At 33.1% G+C, this 12442-nt stretch overlaps 1 protein-coding gene across 1 annotated transcript; it reads right to left on the bottom strand.

The window, feature by feature from the left end:
- Nucleotides 1-209: 209 nt before the first annotated feature.
- Nucleotides 210-7131, bottom strand: HELRODRAFT_194167 (hypothetical protein; the record flags this gene model as incomplete). The annotated part of the gene is made up of 11 exons (XM_009030455.1): nucleotides 210-426; nucleotides 517-679; nucleotides 740-902; nucleotides 1175-1244; nucleotides 1669-1790; nucleotides 2596-2712; nucleotides 3807-3979; nucleotides 5038-5172; nucleotides 5257-5557; nucleotides 5657-6156; nucleotides 6912-7131. The coding sequence occupies 11 exons, from the start codon at nucleotides 7129-7131 to the stop codon at nucleotides 366-368; spliced, it is 2025 nt and encodes a 674-aa protein (XP_009028703.1). The 3' UTR covers nucleotides 210-365.
- Between the last annotated feature and the right edge of the window lie 5311 nt (nucleotides 7132-12442).

Genomic DNA, 12442 nt, shown 5'->3' on the forward strand with positions numbered 1-12442 from the left:
TTCTATAGCAATGGAAAGAGTAATGAACGCCAATGTGGAAATATTTTAAAATGATTTATCAATAATTTTTTTTACACAATAATATTTAATTTTTTTATGCCTTTAATACGATCTGAACAACATATGTGTCACCGTTGCTACTCTGGTGTTGAATTAGTTACTTTTTCACTCTGAATTATCGAATGAAGTTGGTTAACACCATTAACACTATTTTCATTTTATTTATTTATTTATTCATTAGTTGACGGATTTATTTATTTATGTACTTGGAGCTGAATGGAAACAGAACAAAAAAAAACACGACTTATCGATTGAATTATTTTCATCGTATTGCATCTTATTGGCTGCATGGCCAATGTAATAAATTACTCTCTGCAATTTATGATGGTTCGCGTGTCACATCTCTCTGTAGCTACTTCTCTGATTCTGAAACGTAAAATGATAACTTACCACACTAGCCATTTAAAAAGTGATTGTTCTTCATTTTAAAACAAAATGAGCAAAATAGCGGCGTACCTGCGGGCTAGGTATGAAAGGACCAGCGAGACTTCTTTCAACAGATGCTCATTTTCGTTGCAACATTCCGAACTGTCTTGTGAAGTTTCTCTTGCATCAGCAGCACATGCACGTAAGTGCTGGAGTACATTTTTATACGTCTCTTCGTGATCAACGTTTTGGAATCCTTTTTTGTAAATGAAAATTTTTATCACAAATTTGAAAAATGAAAAAATTGACATCTAACCGTTTAATGTTGAGGAATCATCACAAATGCAGATGTTGCATTTATTGGCAGGCTGATTGTCGGAGAAATAACTTTGAAATTTGAGCATGGAGTGTGCCTGCAAGAGCAACATCACCTGGTCCTCCAGGTGCAAACTCGTCAGTCTAACCACTTTCTGCAACTTGTTCGCGTTAAAAAATAGCGTTGTTAAATTTACTAAATGTTAATATTAAACTAAGCCTACCACGAGTTATTATATAAAAATAAAAACAATCGCGTGTTAACTTCAATTCGACAAAATCCCTTTCCTTCACAAGCTACTTAAAATTTGTTGGCATTTGATTACAAATAAGAAAAATAAGTTAATATATACAAGATAAATTCACATGGAACTTTCAATGACAACTTCTTCCTGTCACGTAAAAATAAACGTCAACGTAAATGAAACCTCACCAGTCTCCTCGACAGACAAACGGTGCTCTCTTTCTGAAAAGTTTGAACCAGCAACTTGCTGCTTGTTGAACTGTTATGGAAATATATTTTAGTTATATAAGTTGAAACTCAGTTATGAATTAAAATCAACGTTTTCGTAATAGCATTCTAATATTTTTTTAAGTAAAATTCTTAATGACAACAAATTAAAACGACATTAATTAGAACTTAAATTTCAGCGAGATATTATCTGCAATGAATAGCTGTTTAATTAATTAATAAATTAATTTTCGTGAATCAACATAGAACAAAATTATGTTGAAACATTTTTTCAATAGGTCTGTTTATGAGATGAAAATTCAACATACATAGAAAGCTAGGAGGAACCTAACTTTTAAAAACTAATACAAGTTTCACTCAATTGGAAAAAATTATTCGCGATTAAACTTTTGCATGTGATTGGTGGTAATTTATTAGCTAATTGAAGGATGAAAATGAGAAAATGGAGCGCCTACAAGTGCAGGCAGTAGAGGATGGTTTCTGTGTTGTGCATCACTGTCCAGGAGTTCAACAACCCACACCATTCAAACTTCTCAATGCCAACTAACATGGTTTGTTTTGCAGATCGAGTTGAAAGCTGTAACCATGTTTTTTGTACTGATCAATGTTAATTAATAAACTTTTTCATTCCATGAAAATAGACTTTGCAAAATTAAATTCTTCAATATTAAATTATTTAAAATTTAATCAGTGACAAATTATATCAAAAGTTGTTAATTAGTTAAATAATTAATTAATTAACAATTAATTAATTAATTGTTGGGTGGTGAGTCGGTGTAATGGTTAAGGCGACAGATCGTGCTGTTGCAGTGAATGAGTTCGAATTAGAGATGCACCGAATAAAATTTTGGCCGAAGGTTAAATTGTTGATTCATTACTCAGCCGAAAACGAAAGGCAAATACAAAAAAATCAACTATTTTGAAAATTTTTAAATTTGTTTAGTATATAAATAAGCTATTGAAAGAAAACAGTAAGCAATTCATTTGTATACAACAACTTAAATATAATTCAATCTCTTGATCAAATTCAGACAAAACAGCTATGACGGCCAAAATAAATTTCCGCTAATAATAACCAATTATTATTGTTATTCCAATTATTATTTTTATATTATTATTAGAATTCCAAAAAGTGTTGGTTTAAAAGAAAATAGCAACATTCGGCTATTCGACCCTTAAAAATGGCCGAAATCGAGTGTCATATTTTGGCCGAACATCCGGTGAAGCACCTCTTTCAGGAGTGTAAAAAAATTTCCGCAATGTGTGATGCGTGAATTCATGCGTGGATTTATGCATTTTTTCATGCTTTTTATATGCGTTTGTTGTTGATAGCTCTGAAAATTGCGAGGAAATTAATAGTAATGACAACGACAATGGTTAACCAATGCATCGTCAAATTGATTCTTCCGAATGGGCACAACGTCGTCAATGTGTGGCCAGGCGTAAACTTCCAGCGTTCGCACACTTGAGGCGTACAGGTAGTTCCTATCGGACGCTATCTACGTTCAGTTTCAGATTAAGTTGAAACATTTTAACATTTTTTTAAATCACAATCCAATGATGTAGATGAAAAAAATTACATAGCTTGAGAATTAGGCATACATTGCAATGAAGGCATGTTGGGTTAGCATGAATGAAAGTTGGTGGGTTTTAATTTGTTATTCTTGAATTAATTAAATTCAATAACATATTATACAAAATTATATGTCATATGAATTACTTTTGAAAAATGTGCCGTGCAGCGCAAAGTTATAATGCATCAGAAACATCGATTAGTACAGCGGGTTTCCCAACCTGTGAAGCTAAAAGGGGTTTTAGGGGAGGCAAACTTTTGTCATTTATATTAATGTTTTTTTATTAATAACAACAAAATGATTTTTTTAATAAAAAAAACTTTAAAAAAATTATTTAATCAACAAAGATCGCATGCGAGTAAAATGGTTTCCATTCAAATCGTCCACTTTGAAAATAGTTTTTTAAATTAATAAAGTTTAGTTGGTTAGCATGGTTAGATTCTGTCTGGCTGTATAGAGGCTGCACCAAGTATGTTGAATCTGGGCAGCCGCCCTAGTTTTAAAGCTAGTTCTGCACAGGTAACTGTTGCTCGTCGCATGCTTCATCTGACACAGTCATACAAGTTATCAATTTTTTTCGAGTAAGAACATTGCTTATAAATAAGTTTTTAAAAATTATTAAAAAGTTATTGTAATAGTTTCAATAACTTAAAAATTATTCGGTGCGCCTCTAGTTCGACTGCCAAGTGATCAGTGCAATGTGCAATGTGTGTGGTGCGTGGATTCACGCGGGTTTCAATGCGCTGTGTATGTGTTTGTTGCTACAAAGTGGTTGTAATAGTTTAAAAAACGTATAAATAAGAACAGTGTGCAATTTTATGCAGTCCTAAAATACTAACCTAAAGAAACTACTTAATTTGTGTTCGTTATTGCGTCGGTAGAAGTCAGATTTTAAAAAAAGTAGGATAGGTGGGGAGGCCGTAAGGATATTGAGTTTGTTTTAATTTTATGTAGGCCGACATTCAAACAGGCTAGGAAACAGCGGTGGACTATGGTTGATTTTGTTGTTGTCGACTAACTTGGGAGACAAGACTGGCGTGTTGAAATGTGCTTACATGCTTCGCTCGTCCTCCCGATATGGTGAATAAGGATCCTTGGAAAGAAGTTGAAATGAAAAGTGACACCCAGACTAATTTCCTTCTTTTACATGAAGTATATGATAGCTTCAAACTATTGAGACAGTTCTCGCCATCTGTACGATAATGATTTTATGAAAACTATTCAACGAAAGTTTCATTTAAAAAAATAAAATGATCTGCCTCGTTATAAAATCTGATTTGCCTTATATCCTTCCTTTCTATATTTTAAAATGTAACGTGTTTAATTGCATTGAAATTAAAGAAATGACAAAAAAAGTAACAAGAAACGACAAAAAAGAGATGAAAGTTGAATAATTAATTTTCGTCATTTAATTTTCCAAATAAGCAAACGCTTAAATAAAAGATGCACCTGCATATCAGTAACCAGGAGTCCTGTTTTAAAGTGACCCCGAATGTCTAAAAAACAAGAGAAACTAAATCAGGTTACCCAGATGATAAAGAAAAGATTATAAAAAATTTTAACAAATTGTTTTGTTCATTTCTCAATCATTCTGAAACTGAACGATCGTCGTGTAAAAATAAAATAAATTAACTCGCACCAAGAATTATTATTATTGAAGTGAAAATTTGATGAAGATTTTGATATATGATAACAGTGACGGATCTAGACAACTCTAACGGAGGGCCAAAAACTTGAAAAGTTTAAATTTTCCAGAAGGGCAACTTTTTAACGGGGGTTACCAGCATTTGTGGTTCTATGGCTGACGACTTTTTTGCTTATCACGTTCAATTTTTGGTCGGTTTTACGCATAAAACGGTTTTTTATTGGCTTTTATTAAAAAACTACTCACAACGGGGGGCCAATGCCCTCAAGCCCCTCCTCTAGATCTGCCAAAGTATGATAATGATTCTTTATTTATATGTATTCTTTATTTTTCTATTGATAAATTGATTGGTTGGTTGATTTATAACGACACATTTCTGGAGTATATTACAATTTGTATCTATAAAATAGAATTAATAAAAAACATAGATGTTGCATTATTTGCTCTACCTAATGTAAGCAAACCAAATAATATATAATATATATATTTTTGTTATTATTTCAACTTCAAGTTGAATTTTTTTCCAATTTAAAAAAAATAAGAAGAGAATCGTTTCATCAACATCAGTTAGAAAATGTTTTAATATATTTGTTGAAATGACTTACTGTTCGAGTAAAAAGGCATGAATAAAGGTTTGATGAAATTGTAAGCTGAGTTGAAATCAAGTCTATGGTACACCAAGGTCATCATTCCGTTGTTCATGCACGACAGTTCTTTGTGGAAGCTCTTTCTTAATGGCGCTATTGTAGAGTTGAAATATTGCCTATATTGTTAACTAGAAGGCAAATAAAAAATTCTGAGAACCTAAACGTTAATAAACTTACATTCAAAAATGACGTCAACTCGAGGGCAAACAGAATTCGACTTGTCAATTTTCCCAAACATCAGCAGTCCGCCGCAGTCGGTTTCAGTGATGGTGACTTCAGAGGAATCATTCTTGTCGCAATTTTTACTTGTGAGATCGTTTTTGAAAGCAAACTCTTTATAGTTGCAAGCCATCTGCCTCGTTATAGTCCTTGATCTCCTGCAACGATTCAATTCATCGTCGGAAGAATTTTGAGTTGGAATTAAATGAAATTTTCCATCGCTTGAAAACGTTGTTTTAATGGTGTGCGGCTTTCTAACCTGTGGTGAAAGTGAAATCGCATTTGGTTTGTTGATATGTAAAGCTGGACTTTCTTTTAATGAATTGTGCGCTGTCGATTCGGAAAAAAGGCTGCTGACTAACAAATCTTTCGAATGACTTTTCCCGCTACCTCTTGAATGACGAGGATCATGTTGAATGTCTTTTTTGTTAATGTTCAAGCAAACTATCTGACACTCATCTTTAGTGAAAACCGCAAAATACTCTTCACACGAAATTAAATCTTTAATTGAAAAAGAAAATTCAATCTGCAGTAAAAGTAGGACATCCACAAGTTTTTCCCCGTGCTCCTCATTAAACAGGGGAGTGTATATCAAAACAAATTTATCTACCCCAATGTATATATTTTTAGTAGAAGAATTTAGATGCAAACATGATGCAGATGATTTTAAAGGGATCTCAATTGATAACACTTTATATTTGTTGTTAATGTCACCTGCATCACTATGTTTCAGTCTTCTGGAGTAACCAGCAAACACAACAAACGTCGAAGATGAAATATTTTCCAAATTTGAATAAACTCTGACAATGTTTTTTCCTTCCTTATCTTTTTCATATTCCATGGAAGCCAGCATAATTCCTTTGAAACAAAAACGGCATCACATTTTTTAATGACAACATTAACTAATGGGCGGCGTGATGGCTCAATGGTTAAAGGCGCCTGGTCTTGCTATTGCAATGACTGGGTTTGAATACAAAGAGATCTCCGCCTATCATATGCAATGTGTATGATGAGTGGTTTGCACGCGTATTCATGTACGCTGTGTGTGTTTGTCGTTAAAACCTCTGAAGCAAACGCAAAAGAGAGAGAGAAACCTTTAGTCCTTTAACCTTTTAATAGACACATTTTGATTTTAAAATACTGAAATGATTGAATACTAAAATTAAAATCTTTCTGAAAAATGTTCGCTTTTTTGTGATCATCTACAAAATGATTAATTAAACAGGGGGGATTAGTGTACGTTGGAAAATTAGAACTTAAGAGTGACACAATTTATTATTATACAATCTGGTCATTATGGCTAGCAAATTAGCTAAACAGTAGGCATGAATTAAATAGTCAAAACGAATGTCACTCAGACCCAAGACTTAAAGTTGTTACTTGAATCAAAATTTGTTGCTCTCGTTGCTTCACCGCGAAAAAGTGTTTTGAATATTTGGATGAATGCAAATTCATTAATGTAGGAAGAAATAAATCAACACTAACTCTTTTCATTCAGAATGGCTATAAATTATTATATTTTTTTATTATATTCGGATAGTTTAAAATTAATGAAAAATAGAAAAAGCGACAAAAAATATGTTGCTGGAATATGAAATTTTCAAATAACTAACCCATTTCGTCGCATTCAATTGCTTGAGTGCCTCCAACCAGCGTTAATCTTTTTGAACATCCCTCCAGCAGAGATTCAGTTTCAAGTTTGTACGCTAATATGATGTCATCCTCAGTTGCTATAAAAATTTCATATTTTGAAAAACAAACGGCAACAACATCCTGTCGCAATGTCAACGTTTCAATCGACTTGAATTTATGGTAGGACAAATACTTTCCCATCTTTAAGCATATCTTTAAATGGGAAGATTGTGCTTGATGTTTTGAAACTTTTGTCATAAGTATCCATTATATATATATATGTGTGTGTATATATACGTATATATATATATATATATATATATACACGTATCAGTCTATACTTTGTTTATATATACAGGCATGCAAAAGTATAGACTGATACGTGACTGTACACAACTGAAGAGAAATGAGTGGTATGTATCAGGACGTTGGGGAATTTTAATAATTAGCCGCCAGCTAGCAGCAACACAAAAATAACTTTTGCCTGAATCACTTGAATCACCTCTTTTCGGTTTTTAATTAAATTTTTTCCAACGATAACCACTGACTTTTAGAAAGTCTAAACTAATAAACTACGTCAAAAATTCTAAATTCTTGGTCAAAAATAATATATATGTAAGTATGTGTATATATATATAATATATTTATTATATATATATATATATATATATATATATATATATATAATATTTATCTGTTTTTTTGTTTTATTTATATATATATATAATATAAATATATATATATATAATATATATATATATATATATATATATATATATATATATATATATGTGTGTGTGTGTGTGTGTGTGTGTGTATGTGTTGGTAGTAGACCATAATTTCCAACTAATTTCCATCTAAGATCATTTTCACAAAGTGAATACTTCCCTAAATAAATCAACTTGCACTAATGATGATTCATTCGGAATCGAAATATGACCTTATTTGCAGCATGAATTCGAAAAATAAGTTTATTTTGAATTTTAATAAACTAAACGTTCTCTAAAAAACTTTAGTGATAAAAATCGAAAAAACGAACTACAAACATATTAACGCCAAACATTCGGTAGAATTTATAGAATGTCTTTATATATTAAACCAAAATCGATCATGGATCATAGCCATTTAATATATTTGTTCAAATGTAATATTGGTTAGTCTTGGCACCATAATATTGGTATGACGAAGACCAAGTTATCGAGAAGACTTACTATGCGCGTACAAACTGGCGCTTTAAAGAATCACATGAAAGAGAAACACAAAACTAAAATTACTAGACAAATCTTGGACCACAGTGTTGAAATCTTTCATTACAATAACAACCATTATACATAATTTACGACAAGCCGAACAATACTCATAGAACAAAGACATCCGATAATAACTATTCAACAACAGGCAATGGGAAGAAATGGAGACCAAAGAAGATGACCAGCCAATAAAGAAGAAGAATATGATGCTATCGATGAAGAAAAGGAGACCAAAGAAGATGACCAGCCAATAAAGATAGAAGAATATGATGCTATCGATGAAGAAAAAGAGACCAAAGAAGATGACCAGCCAATAAAGAAACCTGACACCTAATTTCCATCTAAGGTCACTTTGACAAAGTCAATCTCCAAACACCAAACGAACTACAAACATATTAACGCCAAACATTCGGTAGAATTTATACTCGTTTATGTTCGTACTACAAACATATTAACGCCAAACATTCAAACGAACTACAAACATATTAACGCCAAACATTCGGTAGAATTTATAGAATATTAGAATAATATATAGAATATACATATGTTGGTAATAGACCATAATTTTTACAATAAATTTTCTATAATGAATAATGATTATTCGGTAGAATTTATAGAATATTATATACATACATATATATATATATATATATATTGATAAAAATCAAAGCTGTCCTTGTAGATATCAATAAACACCAAATAAACATCCAACAAAAATGATAGTATTATTACCAACTCGACTCCTTAATACTAACTTTCAATAACAATGAAGAACAAAGGAATGACAACAACAAATTTGAAGAATACACCAACTAAGTAACTCACGTTGCTGAATAACTAACTTTGCTTTCTTTAAAGAAACTATATAAACCAAATTTGCATCTGCACTGAAGATGAAAAATCTAAATAAGGCCATCTGGGTAACCAGTTTTATCTAATTTTCACGATAAAATAAGGTAATATATCTATTTTCAATAAATTGAACAATTTCCTGAAAATTCTAGTAAGGAAAATTGAAAAGACAGACTTTAAATTGAGTAATGGCAACTATTTGGTACTTTTTTACTTTCGACATCAACTGCCATCTGCAGTGTGGCTATAAAGTTTGGTGCGTCTCTCTCTCTCTTAAAAACAGTAAAATAGAGTCTTATTTATTTCCGTTTTTATCAAATCATTGTCACCATTCACACTTTAGATTATACCAGAGGTGAGCATGCAAGATACCATCATGACCAAAAAAAGGTCGTCAGCCATAAATGATCATGACGAACAAATTCATCTTCCCCTGATAAATCGATAAATGCACACATGCGGCCCTCTTAATGTCGGCTAGTTTTCTATGCGCCCCTCACAATAAAGTTTGTCCACCCCTGTATTATACCTTTAATTTTATTTGCATTTTGGGTTCTCATTTTGAATTTTCATTATTTTTTTTATATAATCGTATTTGTCCATTTATATTAATTTATATTTTTATGTTCTGCACGTTGTCCCAGTCTGCCGGTCAGAGCATACTTTGAAATAAATTAAATCTAATTAAACAAATTCATCTTCTCGACAGGAGGCAGCCTACAAATTTATTACATGCCAGAAAAATAAAAAAATGAAGTCCAACAAAATGAGCATAACGAAACAATCGCATATTAATGCATCATCTTATTTTTCAATTTATTTATTCCAATAATATTTTCTTTAATGCATTTGTGATATGAATATAAAATGAATAACTTTCGAAAATCTTTTAAACACGTTGCACAAGTTCTTTTGAATCAAATGATAAACTGCCTGGACTTATTATTATTAATCTTGTCTAACACAAAGATCTATCTTACATTAATTTCTTTTATTATACAATAATAAATTAAACACAGATTGATAAAAAAAATGTTACGACGCCACGCAACATTTCAGCGTTTGAAAGTGTTCAACCAGGCATGCACGTATGTACAACAAGCGGGTCTTTATAAACCTATGTATATACAAAATACATTTTAGCGTTGAAATTCTAGCGTTCATAAATCACAAAACGACGACAAGAGAGTGACGAGATACGAACATTGAAACAATCCAGTTACATAAAATATGACCACGCTCCAACACTTTGATGACTTCAAATAGACAAACAGTTTATCTAAAAATCCAAGTTTACAAACGAAACAAAAGAAAATGTAAGAATAAGCGGGAATGAAGGATATCACCTAGGTCGATTCATGGCAAACCCTGCTCTGTTGAATCCTCGACCCCTCTCGTTTCTCTCGCCTCGACCTTGGTAGAAGTTGTCCGGTCGCATGTCCCCCTGTTGGTAGCCTCCCACGCCATCGTAATTTTTTTTCTCTACGAATCTGTTTGCATCTAGGTCGTCCCCCTTTCTTTTGAGAGAATATCCTCTTGAGTAGTGAGCGGCACCTCGGTGATAGCCGAATGACGGCTGGTCATCTTTAGACCAGTTAGACGTGGAAGACATGTAATGCCTGTCACGTGGCGGTGCTGGAAGACGATTGAAGTCATCGGGTTTGACGTTGAAGCCGCTGCTTAGAGGGCGGAGCTGTTCATTGAAGGATTTGTGAAATGAAGGTTGTTGATTGTAATCATGGTTGTCGTACGAGTCATCTTCTTGATAGGACTCATCTTCATAATATTCGTTCATGCTTGGTTTCATTGCGGCTCTGCAAGAGTATGCGTTCGTGTTGTTGACATTTTTGTTCATGTGACCACCAATAGATCTGTTGTTGCTGTTGTTGTTGTTGCCGCTGTTTCCATACAGTTCTTCGTCGAGAGCATCTGAAGTTTAACAATCATAAATTTTCCTTAAAAACCGAATTACATTTTAAACTGCTTGAAACGTGTGAGTTATTAAACTGGCTTAAGATAGCTGTTAACATTGAAATAGCATGCGAGTATCTTTCAATCTGTTGCTCTACTTTATTACCAACAGTCATCAGAATCATCTTCTTCTCATCAGGAAGAAACATTTTTAATAACAAATTGGAGGTCACCAAACACCACAAACGAAATTCATTAACAATAAGTTATTTGAAAGTTATTCTCTCCAGATTTATCCTCCTTAATCATAAATTTAATTCCACCCAGCCGACCTCAGCATGCAACATCATTCAATGGTTACTTAATACCAGCATCATACAATTAACGTGAGAAAATAATGAATACCCAGCGATGGATTGTTGAAAAAGTGGCCCGGCTGTTGTGATTTGAGGACAATGGAGTCCGGCTGCTTGCCCTCCATCCATGCCTTCTCAAATTCTTTTGGGACGGCCTTGTTCAGGAGCAATTTTTTGTTCAACTTCCTATTCATGGCATTGTTGGTGCTGCTGCTGTTGCTGGCGTAATTGAAACTGTTGTTAAGGGATGGATCGTTGTGTTGCTGCTGCTGCGAATCCTGCTCATACTGTTCATCTTGAGAGGAGGTGAGGTCAAGGCCCGGTATCAGAGGTGTCGAGGAGCTGCACGATGTTTTATCTGCTGCTGCTGCTGTCGTTGCTGCTGCAACTGTGGATGATGAATGGTGTCAGTGAGTTAGGATCGTAAGCAACAAGTACATCTGCACTACATGTTCATTTGAAAGATAGCACAACTAACCCAGCGTAATTACCAAATTATTTTTGAAACTGCACATCAAAAGCAACAAGCGCCCACAAGGCAAACAAAATTACGAACGTAGCAAGTACGCGACGAAACCAACAACGCTGAAAAGTATCAGAAGCTAACACGGAAACAACGAACAACGAACAAATTAACGGAAACAACGGACCATTGACAGAGTTTCTTCCTTCAAGATCATTATCGAGAACAGCTGCCACTCCCCCGTGGTGCGCCTCCACATCTGACAATTCATATCAATCAATCAATCAATCAATCAATCAATCAATCAATCAATCAATCAATCAATCAATCAATCAATCAATCAATCAATCAATCAATCAATCAATCAATCAATCAATCAATCAATCAATCAATCAGTCAATCAATCAATCAACCAATCAATCAACCAATCAATCAACCAATCAATCAATTAATAATCATTCATGCTTGTGGCAGGTGACAGAGATGAAGATGTTGTTAGAAAATTATGATGATAATGATTAGAGAACTTTGGAGAAGGATAATGATGATCTATTACTTTCTTCTTACAGAACAAAAAAATTTAAAGATCAAAAGTGAAATTGATTGAGTGTGTTTGCTGACTGCAATACAATAAATAAATCATGCTAATATAAAACTGTTAATGCTGAATAAAATGTCAT

Source organism: Helobdella robusta, assembly GCF_000326865.2.
Source record: "Helobdella robusta unplaced genomic scaffold HELROscaffold_68, whole genome shotgun sequence".
Classification (NCBI taxonomy): Eukaryota; Metazoa; Annelida; class Clitellata; order Rhynchobdellida; family Glossiphoniidae; genus Helobdella; species Helobdella robusta.